This window comes from Nansenia antarctica (assembly GCF_963989245.1).
Source record: "Nansenia antarctica genome assembly, chromosome: 1".
In the NCBI taxonomy this organism is placed as follows: domain Eukaryota; kingdom Metazoa; phylum Chordata; class Actinopteri; order Argentiniformes; family Microstomatidae; genus Nansenia; species Nansenia antarctica.
This window is the reverse complement of record NC_137674.1, coordinates 84326315-84340748: the sequence shown is the minus strand read 5'-3', so window position 1 is coordinate 84340748 and position 14434 is coordinate 84326315. Positions and strand designations below refer to the sequence as shown.

The window sequence follows — 14434 nt, the reverse complement described above, 5'->3', positions numbered from 1 at the left end:
TGGAGTGGTATTGGACTGGTATTGGAGTGGTATTGGAGTGGTATTGGACTGGTATTGGACTGGTATTGGACTGGTATTGGACTGGTATTGGACTGGTATTGACTCACCAGAGGCTCTGCCATGATGATGCGTATCTTGCGCTCCGACAGGGCGGTGAAGTTGCCGAACAGACTCTTGAGGACGTACTCCCCAGGCTTGCTCTCGGGGTCGATGCTGACGGGCATCATGGCTGGGGGGCCCTTCTCTCCCTGGGTCAGGCTGATGGGCGGGGCGGGGGGCTTGCTGTATCCGTTCCCCACAGGCGAAGCTGAGGACACACACAGCACACAAGTAGGGTTAGGTCATCATTACATTACATTAGCTAAAGCTAGCATGAGGCTGTGGCGCAGGAGGTAGAGCCGGCGTCTAATGATCACAAGGTCGGCAGATCGGCAGTTCGAGCCCCGGCTGGCCACATGTCGAGGTGTCCTTGGGCAAGACAAATTGCTCCCAATGAGTGGGCCGGTGCCTTGCATGGTAGCTTGCCGCCATTGGTGTGTGAATGTGTGTGTGAATGGGTGAAGACCATTGGAATAAGTAGCTTTAATATGAGGAAGACAAACTAAATCCTTTTGTGGCAAGCCTGTGGCTTTTTGGCTTGAGCATACAACAAACAAAGTTGTGTGACATCATATTTCCTTCCTTCATAATATCATTGATTGACATATAGGACATTCCTCACAGTTTCTCCTCAGAGCACAAGCTGTCTCAGAGGCTGTCTTTACTGATGCTTCAGTGCATCAGCTTGCTGATCTGACCCCATCTGAGTGGATATGGAAATGAAATGACAACACCCTGACTAGCAGCTGGTGTTTTCATTTTGTTTTCAGTATGTCATCGCCCTTTGAGAAAAGAAATCCTTTGTATGTGAACATCATTCACCCACGGCTTTGAAGTGGCCTGCGCTTCATTACTGATGACTTCAGGCTATAAAACAACCCAAACAACTCCCAAGTTTAACTTTACTTAAATTCCCCCAAAACAGTGAAAATAAATTGCTAAAAATAGCCGAGGACAGTGTACAAACCTTGCCTAATTAGTAGTGTGAAATGTTCACTTTGCATGATTTGCCTCAAACCCAAAACTGTACTTCAGGTTCAGTGAACTGTTGTAAATCTGCTCAGTAAAACATTCAAGGAGACTCTGTATCAGAGACTGTAAGTAAGTAAGTAAAATGTATTTCTTTCTATAGCACCTATCCCAGACCAGGGGTCACAAAGTGCTTTACATAATAGAGAACATAATAAAAGAGCAAAAGTTATAGCAGGTTAAAATAGGCAAACAAGTGAAAATAAGAACAAGTAACAAACAACAAGTGTACAACAACATCAACAGGACACAGAAAGACAGGCTATAGTGGGGTCTATACAGGACAGTCTTTAGCTGTTTTTTAAAAAGCCTCGACCGAGACCGCTGATCTAAGATCCAAGGGCAGAGCATTCCAAAGCTTGGGAGCCACGGTTTGGAATGCTCTATCACCCGTGGTTTTTAATCTGGCACGGGGGACAACCAACAAACCCTGGTCAGAGGACCTGAGAGACCTACTGGGGCTGTAAGGACGCAGTAGGTCACAGATATATGCAGGTGCCTGACCATGAAGGGCTCTGTAAGTGATGACCAGAACCTTGAATTGAATTCTAAATTCTGAATTCTATCATTCTGATCTCCTTCCCTGCTTTCCTCTCAGCTGCAGTCTTGTAGGTGATAGATGAGACTGGACAGCCAGCAGATCACCAGCAGCAGACGTACAGCATGGCAGGTACTGTGTGTGTGTCAGGCTCTATTAGGGCACATCAGAGTCTCATATGAAACATCAGAGTCCCTGTGGCAGCGCAGGGGTTCTCTATGGGTTTACGATTCAACATCTGTCTCTGAATCTCTGTCACTGACACAGAACCAACCAAACCAAACCACGTTCATAGTTGAGCAGTATGTCTCATGGAGAGCAGTGAATTCATTACTGTAATGTTATGTATTATATATGATGTATTAAAGCGTTATTGTGATTTGTTGCATACATGTATTTCCCCTCAATATGCAACATGACTTGTTTACAAGCTTTCTGGTAACACTTTGTAATACATGGAGTTTGTTCATTAACCTGCACTGTCCCTTCTCAAATAAACATATCAAATCAAATCAAATCAAACGATTTAAACACTCTGATTACTCATAGACTTGCACAAGAATCTCTTTTCCTAGTACAGTATGCAGCATAATATAACAATAGAGAGATCCTCCCTGGTTCATGAACTATTTGGTTCCTGAGCTGCTGACAGATAAAGACAGGCAGACATAATAAATACATGATGTTCAGTGTTGCAAGTTCAGTGGTAAAAAGGGTAACATTCCAAGGTAAGATGTGGTTGTTGTTTGAACATCAGTTTGTGGTGCAGGTGCATACCTGCATCAACCACATCAGACAGGCCAACACCCTCCCAACATTTAAACAGGCCCTCAAAACCCACCTCTTCAAGCTCGCCTTCACCAGTTAACCCTCTCCCCCCTCCCCTTCCCATGTGTCCCCAGCACTACCTCAATTATGCCCCTATACTTTCTTCTATTTACCTTTTGTTTCTTTTTATTATTACTACTCAATCTTTTCAGTTTGTAAAGCGTCTTTGAGTGTCTAGAAAAGCGCTATATAAGTCTAATGTATTATTATTATTATTATTATTATTATTATTATTATATCTGAGCAAATAAACAGATCAGTCTCTCCACCGGCACAGTCACACTGAATGGTGGTAGCCACAGCCACAGATATAGATGGAGGCTAGATGTACTGTATAACCTGTGTTGTTTTTCATACATGCATATGTTACGGTACATGTGGGACAACGGTACATGTGGGAAAACTAGGGTTAGGGTTAGGTGCTAGGGTGCTACGGTTAAGGTTAGGGGTAGGGGTAGGGTTAGGGTTAAGATTAGGGTTAGGGGTAGGGTTAGACATGCCAGCATGTACCAAGTGGACGTAGCACCTAACCCTAATCCAAGTTTTCCCACATGTACCGTAACATATATACAGTACATGAATAATAATAATAATAATTCATTGTATTTATATAGCGCTTTTCCGGGGCTCAAAGACGCTGACAATATGGGGAAAACAGAAAACACAGAAACAACAAGCGACAGATAACATGAGCACATAGAACACAGAGTTAACGAACAGGCACAGGGAACAATTAACACAGCAAGGCTCTGGTTGTAGCTGTCTAGAGCCATTACATTAATATGAAGGGTAGTTCTTCATCCAGCTCTCACTGGCACAGCACCAGAATATCTGAAAGACCTTTTTCTAGCATAATCAGCCGAATAGAGCTCTTAGGTCTTCTGATGCTGGCTTTCTCTGTGTACCACATGTCCAAAAGAAAAGATTTAGTTAGGCTGCATTCTCATTTTATGTACCCAGATTGTGGAATGCACTGCCAGTTTACATTAGGGATGCAACCTCAGCAAATATGTTCAAGTCAAGACTAGAAACCCATCTCTAAAGCACATTGAGCTGCAATGTTTGCAGGAAAAGTGCATAGACACAAATAAAGGTTATTATTATTTATTATTATTATATTACATCATAGAAGCGCTCCTCTCATGTACAGCACATGACAATGCAGCATGCTCCTCTTATTACATCACTAGAGAGAGCGTAGCCATGGTAACAGCTAGCGTCCATAAACAGAAACACTTTTCAAAGACTTGCTGTGACCACAAGCACACTGCCTGTTTAAAGGGGCACATGTTGCTAGTTAACAAGTCTTGTGCTTCTGACTGTAACCTAGATGTCATTGTTAATTTAACACTTAGGCTATGAAATGCACTCCACCTTGAAGATCCACTTTTATGAAAGCTAACAATAAGAATGTATACCACAACAACAACAACAACAACAACAACATACTGTAGCTGCAGCTCTTGGAATTGAGTGACCGAAACTTTGTTTCGATCAACAACAACTGTCCAGTAGCCTACTAACAAGTTGACGTCAACGCACACAAATATGACCAGTGGATACTGTATAAAAGTGTAACCTGCAGATTAATTCCAAGATCTCCAAGGACCCGACCCACCCTGGGCACGAACACTTTGTCAAGCTGCCCTCGAACAGGAGGTACAGGACCCCGGCCGCTAGGACAAACAGACTGAAGGACAGCTTCTACCACAGGGCCGTCAAGGCCCTGAACACAGAAAAGGCCTAAGTTCTGGGCCCAGGACAAGTCCGGACGGATTGTAATGGCAGCTAGTGCTGAGGCACAAACATGTACATTTTCAAGCCTGCAAACTGTGACACTTTAAAAAAAAATGTGAAAAAATACTTTCTTGTGCAATATGACAACCCTAGTTGACTATCTGTGCAGTATAGTACAGTGGATTGTGTACATAGCCTCTATTGATGTAAACCAGCTCCTTATCTTCTTGTGATTTTATGCATCTATGCTTTTTCCAAAATGTGTTTCTTTTTCCTTTCTTAAACACCAGGGGAGCCTCCCCTCCTAAATTTCGTTGTTTGGTACCTGTACTGTAACAATGACAAATAAAGTCTATCTATCTATCTATTAAAAGTACTGTATGAACATATACATATACAAACAGAAGGCTGAAAGCATTACACACGTCTCAGAAAATTAAGTTTTGATAACCGACAACACTCACAATAACACAACAATAATTCTCTGCGTCTCAGAGAAAGTTGGGGGTATCCTATCGCTTCCCAGGCAGGCTGAGTTGCATTCGGGTGGGGGGGGGGGCGCAGAGAGAGAGGGTGGGGGGGCAGCATTAGAGAGAGATATCCTCTCTGCCGGTTCTCTCCAGCACATGGTGCATTTGGATATGGCCTGTGAGGAATGCCCAGCATGTGTGACTGGTCTGGCATGGCTTTAACAGCACACACACTCTGGTGGGCCCCGCCGTTCGCCAACCCACCCACCCACCCACCCACTCACTCACCCACCCACCCACCCACTCAGGCCACCACAGCCAACCACCACAGCCAACCACCACAGACAGACACCTACCCTCCCACCCTCCCACCACAGTCCACCACAGACAGACACCTACCCTCCCACCCTCCCACCACAGTCCACCACAGACACCTACCCTCCCACCCACCCACCACAGCCAACCACCACACACAAATACCTACCTAGGCCCCCACCACCACAGTCCACCACAGACAGACACCTACCCAGGCCACCCACCCACCACAGCCACCCACCCACCACAGCCCACCACAGACACCTACCCAGGCCCACCCACCCACCCAACCACAGACAGACACCTACCCAGACCCACCCACCCACCCACACACACACACACACACACACACAGACACCTACCCAGGCCACCCACCCACCACAGCCACCCACACAGACACCTACCCAGCCCCCCCCCCCCCCCCCCCCCCCCCCCCCCCACCACAGACACCTACCCAGGCCCTTGATAAAGCTGATGACGCTGGCCTTGCTCCAGCACACCGCCGTGCCGTCCATGGTGGGGAAGGAGGGTAGGGTATCCAGGGTTGTTGGTGGCTTTCCGAGTCAACACAACAAACGCACACTACTACTACTACTACTACCACCACGCTCTAACGTCCATTACTTGGTGTGGTAATCATGGTATTCTCCTTGGTTGGTTTCCTTGTTGTTGTCCTGGGCATTATGCTCCATGCTGAAGTAACTGACCCCCCACAGTGGGGTCCTGTTAAGGTCCTGTTAAGGTCCTATAGTTGTGTTCGCTAGTCCACAACAGCGCGATCTCGCTATCTCGCTATCGTACGCTCCTGTCTTGTGCTGCGGTGGCTCCCTTCCTACCTTGTGATCAACCCGGAGCCTTCCAAGAGTGAAGGTCAGGCCGGAATTTTTAGCCGAGGCACAGAGGAGTGATGAGGTCTAACATGCTACGGTGGCATAGTTGTGTGACTATATTTATCCTGGGGTACACACTATACTGACAGATCAGCCCTCCCCCTTTCCCCCCCCAACCCCCACCTCTGTGCTCTCCCAGAGCATGAGACACACAGACCACCAGAGTGTAAACACTCTGAACACTCTCTCTATCAGGCTCAGCTAGCAACACACACACACACACACACTGCTCTCCAACTCAACCAGGGTTGCAAGAGGAACATATATAAACATATAAAAGGCTTTTAAAGATCTCCTTGTATACACACACCACATTTGCAGTAGCCAGAATGTTACAGCAATGACTACAAACAATCTGCAACTGTTTGCAACAAGCAGTGTTAAAAAGCACTATTCGTTGAACTGAGAATGTCATTCTCACTTGATTATGATTAATAACACTTTGAGATCTAAGGAACAATACAGACATTCAATAACATACAGTCAGTTACAAACCCTTCCTCATCAAATATGAGTAGTTAACTCCTCAAAACAATGTCGCATGGATATCGTGGTAAAATGTACACTTCCTACAAAAAAGCAGGGAGAGATTTACAGCCAACAAGTCAGAAAAAACGACCCAGGACACATTTTGATTTAAAGGGGGTCGTTAAATGAAACACGAGGACCGTTAAATGTAACATGAGCGTGGTGTTACACGAGACTACATTCAGGCACATTGATCTTATTGAAGTGAAACAGGGTGTCTCATGTTGCTCTGAGCTCAGCTGGAGACGGGAGCTGAAGAAAGCAGTCAGTTAGGACGGGCAGGCCGACAGCCCTTTCTCACACACACACATACACACACACACATACATACACACACACACACACACACATACACACATACACACATACACATATACACATATACACATATACACATATACACATACACACACACACACACAGACATATTGTACACACACACAGAGACAGTTAGACAGACACACACACACACACACAGACATATTGTACACACACACACACACAGACAGTTAGACAGACACACACACACACACAGACAGTTAGACAGACACACACACACACACACACACACACACAGACAGTTAGACAGACACACACACACACAGACATATTGTACACACACACACACACACACACAGACAGTTAGACAGACACACACACACACACACACACACAGACACAGACACAGACAAACAGACAGTTAGACAGACACACACACACACACACACACACAGACACAGACACAGACAAACAGACAGTTAGACAGACACACACACACATACACACACACAGACACGGGCACAGACAGTTAGACACACACACACACACACACACACACACAGCCACAGACAAACAGCCAGTTAGACAGACACACACACACAGACACAGACACAGACACAGACAGTTAGACAGACACACACACACAGACAGTTAGACAGACACACACACACACACACACACACACACTCTGGCTCTGGGCGCTGGCCTCTATGTTGAGAATGTATACGACAACATACAACAACAACATACTGTAGCTGCAGCTCATGGAATTGAGTGACCGAAACTTGTTTTGATCTTCAGTGATGAATCATAATTATTATCTGCTGTCAGCAGAGCTTGTGTATTATCATAACTACCTACAGGAAGTCTCCATAAACCTGAGGGTCTTTCTGTTCTTCAAGCCACAGCCTCAACTGACAGGGTGACTTATCTAAAGACCACAGGGATTAGGGTCTAAATGACCCCTGCATTCAGCCAAACGAATGATCAACAGCAGCAATGTCAAAATTCTCAAAGGTCAAAGGTCAAAGGTGTGACAACAGCCTCCGTCTAATGATCGCAAGGTTGGCAGATCGGCGGTTCGAGCCACGGCTGGCCACATGTCGAAGTGTCCTTGGGCAAGACACTGAACCCCAAATTGCTCCCAGTGAGCGGGGCCGGCCGGCTCCTTGCATGGTAGCTTTCCGCCATTGGTGTGTGAATGTGTGTGTGAATGGGTGAATGAGAAGCCGTTGTAAAGCGCTTTGGATAAACGCGCTATATAAGTGCAGTCCATTTACCATTTACCAAGTTTACCAATTACTTACGACAATAACTCTCCAGTAGCCTTGTTGTTGTTGTTGCTTCATTCAGCCTGTGTGTTCAGGCCGGGACGCTGCATGTGACTCTGCAAACAAGAGCCGTGCTCAGACTCACAGAGAGGATGACATCATCACCACGCTGAGGCGGCTCAGAGCATGGGGCTCCCTGGAGACAATACAGCAGCTGACAAGAAGACTCTCTTTCTCACAGACGCACACACACGCATGGATGCACGGATGCACGCAGACACGCACGGATGCACGCACACACACACACGGATGCACGCAGAAACACACACGCACGGATGCACGCACACACGCACGCAAGGATGCACACACGCACACACACGGATGCACGCAGACAGACAGACAGACAGACAGTTAGACAGACAGACAGACAGACAGACAGACACACACACACACACATACACACAAACAGACAGACAGACAGACAGACAGACAGACACACACACACAAACAGATAGACAGACCGACAGACTACACACACACACACACAAACAGATAGACAGACCGACAGACTACACACACACACACACACACACACACACACACACACAAACAGACAGACTGACAGACAGTTAGACAGACAGACAGACACACACACACAAACAGATAGACAGACCGACAGACTACACACACACACACACACACACACACACACACACACACACACACAGGCTCTGATGTGTTATTCATAGAGTAAACAAGTATAACACCACAGGGAGAAGAACCATTCTAGAGGACCTTTGGACCAGAGTGGGCTGATCAGAATGTAAACAAAGACCGTTGGAAGCAAATGTTACTGTAAAAGAGAAATGTGCATTTTAAAATACATTAGAGAAATTAACATTTCAGTACATGGGCACAGCAGGGGCAGAGTTATGGGCTGTTGGGGATATTTGTATAAATATATGCCTCTGTTTCTCGCAGGTAGAAGAGAATGACAGCATTAATTTAGCTTCAGTGAAAGGCAAGAAGTGTAAGAATAACCTTTTTCTATTGTCCACTGAAATAGCAGACTAATATAATTGGGGTGGCTGTGGCGCAGGAGGTAGAGCCGGCGTCTAACGATCGGCAGATCGGCGGTTCGAACACCGGCTGGCCACATGTCGAGGTGTCCTTGGGCAGGACACTGAACCCCAAATTGCTCCCAATGAGCAGGCCGGCGCCTTGCATGGTAGATTGCCGCCATTGGTGTGTGAATGTGTGTGTGAACGGGTGAATGAGAGGCCGTTGTAAAGCGCTTTGGAATAAGGCGCTATATAAATCAGTCTATATAAGTCAGTCCATTTTTCCCGTTTATAATTAAGCTGTGATGTTTGCAGGTCACATCTCCCTATACAGAGGCTATGTTTGGGTAATGTTGGAGACCAACATATGCTTTTTCTCACTGCAGCTCCTCTCATGCTTTGATTGGCTGAGAGGAGAGAGGACCTCAGAGAATGAGTGGTGGAGAGAGTTGCAAGACAAGTCCTTATGCCTCTGCAAAACCAAACCAGCGCTGGCCATGACTATCATGACTTAGAGCTGACTGTTGACTACTGAGAGACCCCCTGACTGGCCATGACTATCATGACTTAGAGCTGACTATTGACTACTGAGAAACCCCCTGAAAGCCTTCATCTTTGTTTACCTTGCGGTGTCATAACACAACCAGGACAGGACTGACAGCAATGCAGCATGGCCTCTCAGGCCACATCAATCACGCACCATTCCACATCAACATCATGCCCTGTCATTGTCAACACCGTGCCAGTGCAAATTCTGCAGCTATCAAGCCTTCCTGCTTGTAATGTTTTAGGAAGAGATGTGATTGAGAGATTAGATGATTAACGACACATTTTAAAAGCATCTAGGCTCTAGCCAGTGACACAATTAACGTCTCTCTTTCCTTCATCAGAATGTGGACCACTCTGAAATGATGCAACATCATCATTAGGCGGTAGAAGCATTCAGTGTATCAGTGAACAACATGTTTCCTAGTCGCATGAAGGCTTCATACTTCCAAAAGACACTATAACTTTTTTAAAAAAGGGATAGCTTTCATAACGTATATACAACAGAAGGATGACATAATCTGTCACATCATCATTAGACGGTAAAGCATTCCAGTGTATCAGTGAACAACACAACACATTTCCTAGTTACATTAAGGCTTCATACTTCCAAAAGACACTACAACTTTTTTAAAAAGCAATAGCTTTCATAATCATAACTTATATACAACAAGGATGACATAATGTGAAGTGTCCCCTCCACACAGCCTCACACAGAAAGGAAAGGCAGCCAAGCTCAGCACTGGTCAGTACAGGACATGCTACCAAGCTGAACCCTCCTCTAATCCTATTACAGCAGCCCCGGCCCGCACGTAGGAGCTATTTAAAATCTATGACAGCCCCATATAAAGGAAAGAAACTGACAGGCAAAACAAAAGATGGTGGTGGGGGGGGAAGGGGGGGGAGCGAAGTAATGAATCAGCATCAATAGTAGTTAAAGCAAGCGTGTGCGGCATGCATCACACACAGTAACAGCAAGACTTCTCTGTGAACTGCGTGAGTCCCCCGTTCGTTCTCAGAAGTGACTGAAGCTACTTAGGTTAGCTTAGGTTAGTGAGGCTAGTTAGGTTAGACAGGTAAGGTAGCGAGCAACACAAGTAAACAAGTGTTAGGTGTCGGCGGCTGCACAGTGCACACAGACATGCTGGAGGGGTTAGTGTTTACTTACTGCCACTCCAGGATTTCAGCAGAGACTTGATGCTGATCTCAAAGAAGCCTGAGTCCTGTTGGCTGGCCATGGCTCACAGCAGTGAGTATTCCTCCTCTCTTGTTGTGGTTTGGTTTGTCCCCCCCCCCCCCCCCCAGGCACCTGTCCTGAGCCCTAGGAGCTAGCAGGTAGAGCCTGCTGTCATCTCTCAGACTCTCCCTGACGCACACACACACACACTACGCTGTCAGTCGGTGCTGACGAGGAAGACGACAGAACACACTGCCACTGCTCTCTCTCCCCCTCCTCCTCCTCCTCCTCCCGTGTCCCTGGCTGTCAGCCCCCTCTCTCTCTCTCTCTCTCTCTCTCTCTCTCTCTCTCTCTCTCTCTCTCTCTCTCTCTCTCTCTCTCTCTCTCTCTCTCTCACTCACTCTCTCCCTCTCTAAAGCCGTGGCTGGCAGTGGGCGGTGATGCAAGCTCTCTCCCTTTAAATAACCGCATGGAGGCTGAGAGCACAGGATGCAATCCTCTTAGCTAGAGAGCAGTTAATAATAACTAATGTTTATACGCGCGCCAGGTTGATAATGATGATAGTATGGGGGCTACTTGTCTTGTCTGTCTTTCAGCTCGCCACTCTCTCTGCTTGAGAGCATCTGTGGGATAGAGCGCCTTCTTCGCAGGGAAGAGCACACCGCTGTACAGCTCCACCAGGGCCAACCTAAAGCGCGGAATCAAAGCGGCCAAGGCAGAGCACAGAGAGAAGATTGAGGAATGCCTCCTGAGCAACGACTCCAGGCGGATGTGGCAGGGGGTTCAGCAGATGACAAACTTCAGAGCCAACAGGCTCACAGCCGCAGAGGACGACCCCCTGCTGGCGGGAAAGCTGAACACCTTCTACGCCCGGTTCGACGAGGGGCGAACGGAGGTAACCGCAACACAAACACCACTCTCTCCAGCTCTCAGCAGCCTCACCCTCACAGAGCATGAAGTGAGACGCGTACTGAAGGCGGTGGACCCCAGGAAAGCCTCGGGGCCGGATGGCGTCCTGGGACGGGTGCTGAGAGACTGCGCCGACCAGCTGGCCGGGGTTTTCACCAACATCTTTAACCAGTCCCTGTCCCAGGCCACCGTCCCACCCTGCCTGAAAACCTCAACTATCATCCCAGTCCCGAAGAAAAGCACGGTGAGCTGCCTAAACGACTACCGCCCGGTGGCACTCACACCAATCATCATGAAGTGCTTCGAGAAACTAGTCCGGGCCCACATACTCACACGCCTCCCGCCCAACCTGGATCCATACCAGTTCGCCTACAGAGCCCACAGGTCCACAGAGGACGCCATCGCGACGACTCTCCACGCCACTCTATCCCACCTGGAGAGGGGAAACAGCTACGCGAGACTGCTCTTCGTGGACTTCAGCTCCGCCTTCAACACCATCCTTCCAGTCAGGCTAGTGACCAAACTACTAGACCTGGGTCTATCACACTCTATATGTGCGTGGATCAAGGACTTCCTGACCGACCGCCCCCAGAGGGTGCGGGTGGGTCCACACACCTCCACAGCCCTCAGCCTCAGCACTGGGTCCCCCCAGGGCTGCGTGCTAAGCCCCATCCTCTACAACCTCTACACCTACGACTTCACCCCCGTCCACCCCAGCAACTACATCGTAAAGTTTGCAGACGACACCACCGTGGTGGGATGTATCTCGGGGGGGGACGAGGCGGCGTACAGGGATGAGGTAGAGCAACTGAGCAAGCTGTGCAAGGTTAACAACCTGCTGCTGAACAAGTCAAAGATCCAGGAAATCATCGTAGACTTCAGGAGGAAAAAGTCTGAGATCCAGCCCCTGCTCATCGACGGAGAGAGCGTGGAGAGAGTCTCAACCCTCCGATTCCTGGGACATCACATGCGGGATGACCTGACCTGGAAGGACAACACAAAAGGCACCATCAAGAGGGCACAACAGCGGCTATACACCCTGAGATGCCTCAGGAAGGAACACAGCAAGCAGGAGATACTGGTGACCTTTTACCGCGGCGCAGTGGAGAGCATCCTCACCTACGGCATCTGCAACTGGTTCTCCAGCTGCACAACAGCGGAGAGAAATGCGCTACAGGGAGTCGTGAGAACAGCACAGAAGATCACCGGCGCCCCCCTCCCCTCTCTGGAAGAGCTGTACAACACACGCTGTCTCAGGAAGGCCTCCAAGATCTCCAGGGACCCGACCCACCCTGGGCACGTACACTTTACCAGGCTGCCCTCGAAAAGGCGATTCAGGACCCTGGCCGCTAAGACAAACAGACTGAAGAACAGCTTCTACCACAGGGCCGTCCAGGCCCTGAACACAGCAAAGACCTAAGTTCTGGGCCCTGGACAGTCTGGACGGATTGTATGGCAGCTGCTGGACTGAAAAAATCAGGTGTAGTGCTGAGGCACAAACATGTACATTTCAAGCCTGCAAACTGTGACACTTTAAATAACGTGAAACAATACTATTGTGCAATATGACAACCCTAGTCGTCTATCTGTACAGTATAGTACAGTGGATTGTGTACATAGCCTTTATTTATGTAAACCAGCTCCTTCCCTTCTTGTGATTTAAAAAAATTAAAATAAAAAAAATCCTTTCCTAACACCAGGGGAGCCACCCCTCCTAAATGTCGTTGTTTGGTACCTGTACTGTAGCAATGACAATAAAGTCCATTCATTCATTCATTCATTCATTCATTCAAAGGCAAGAGGAGAGGAAGAGGGGAGAGGAGAGGAGAGGAGAGGTGAGGGGAGGGGAGGGGGGAGAGGAGAGGAGAGGAGAGGAGAGGAGTCAAGAGGAGAGGAGAGGAAAGGAGAGGAGGACATTTCGCTGATCAGCAAGCTATCTGCTTTTAACCCTATTCAGTATACTCTTCAACAGGAGCTTCATAAGTCCATAATGTGCTAATTATTACTTAACATGTTGTATCTGTCTGTTTTGATATCATCACTAAGGTTATCTGCGGCTATCCTGTTTTTAAGCCAGACAGCAGAGCATCACCTGATCAGTGGTGGTGACTTCTAGAAACATCGTAATCATAGGGCGCTTGGTGGCGTAGCACACTAAGGCTTCAGCCATGTAATCGCAGGGTCCCTGGTTCGATTCTGGCCGTCGACATAATCGTGCATGTCATCCCTCCTCTCTCTCACGCAGGTGTTATGGGACGAGTGTCTCTGGCGACTCTCTGCTGCCCCCTCCTGGCGGCTTGGAACTGTGCACCTGTTATGGACTTGATCGCTTGACGTGTTTCACCTGCTGTTCATCAGTGTTCTGTTATGTCAGTGTCCCACTTCCCTGCATTCTCTGTCGGTTGATCACTTTGTTGTCTCTGTGTGAGAATCCTCGTTTTCTGTGTCCTGGCTGAGGGAAGGAGGTTCGCGCCCAGGATTTCACGGTACATGTCCCCGTCCATCGTCCCCACGATGTGGTGAAGTCGTCCTGTCCCCTTAGCAGAGAAACAGCCCCAAAGCATAATGTTCCCACCTCCGTGCTTGACAGTGGGCATGGTGTTCTTGGGGTCGTAGTCAGCATTTCTCCTAATAAACGGCTGCGTTGACTCTGGGCTTGATGAAACACTTTGAACCGACACCAGCAGATGACTTGGCACCCCAAATCATCACTGACTGTGGAAACTTCACACTGGACTTCAAGCATCTTGGATTCTG

At 47.9% G+C, this 14434-nt stretch overlaps 1 protein-coding gene across 1 annotated transcript in view; it reads right to left on the bottom strand.

The window, feature by feature from the left end:
* The window catches only part of frya (furry homolog a), a gene marked incomplete at its 5' end in the record, with an annotated part of 103480 nt that extends 92651 nt beyond the window's left edge, over nt 1–10829 (bottom strand). Inside the window, 2 exons of the mRNA XM_080531586.1 lie at nt 108–307; nt 10760–10829. Coding sequence (XP_080387712.1) covers nt 108–307; nt 10760–10829 — 270 coding nt within the window. The remainder of the gene's footprint in view (nt 1–107; nt 308–10759) is intronic.
* Between the last annotated feature and the right edge of the window lie 3605 nt (nt 10830–14434).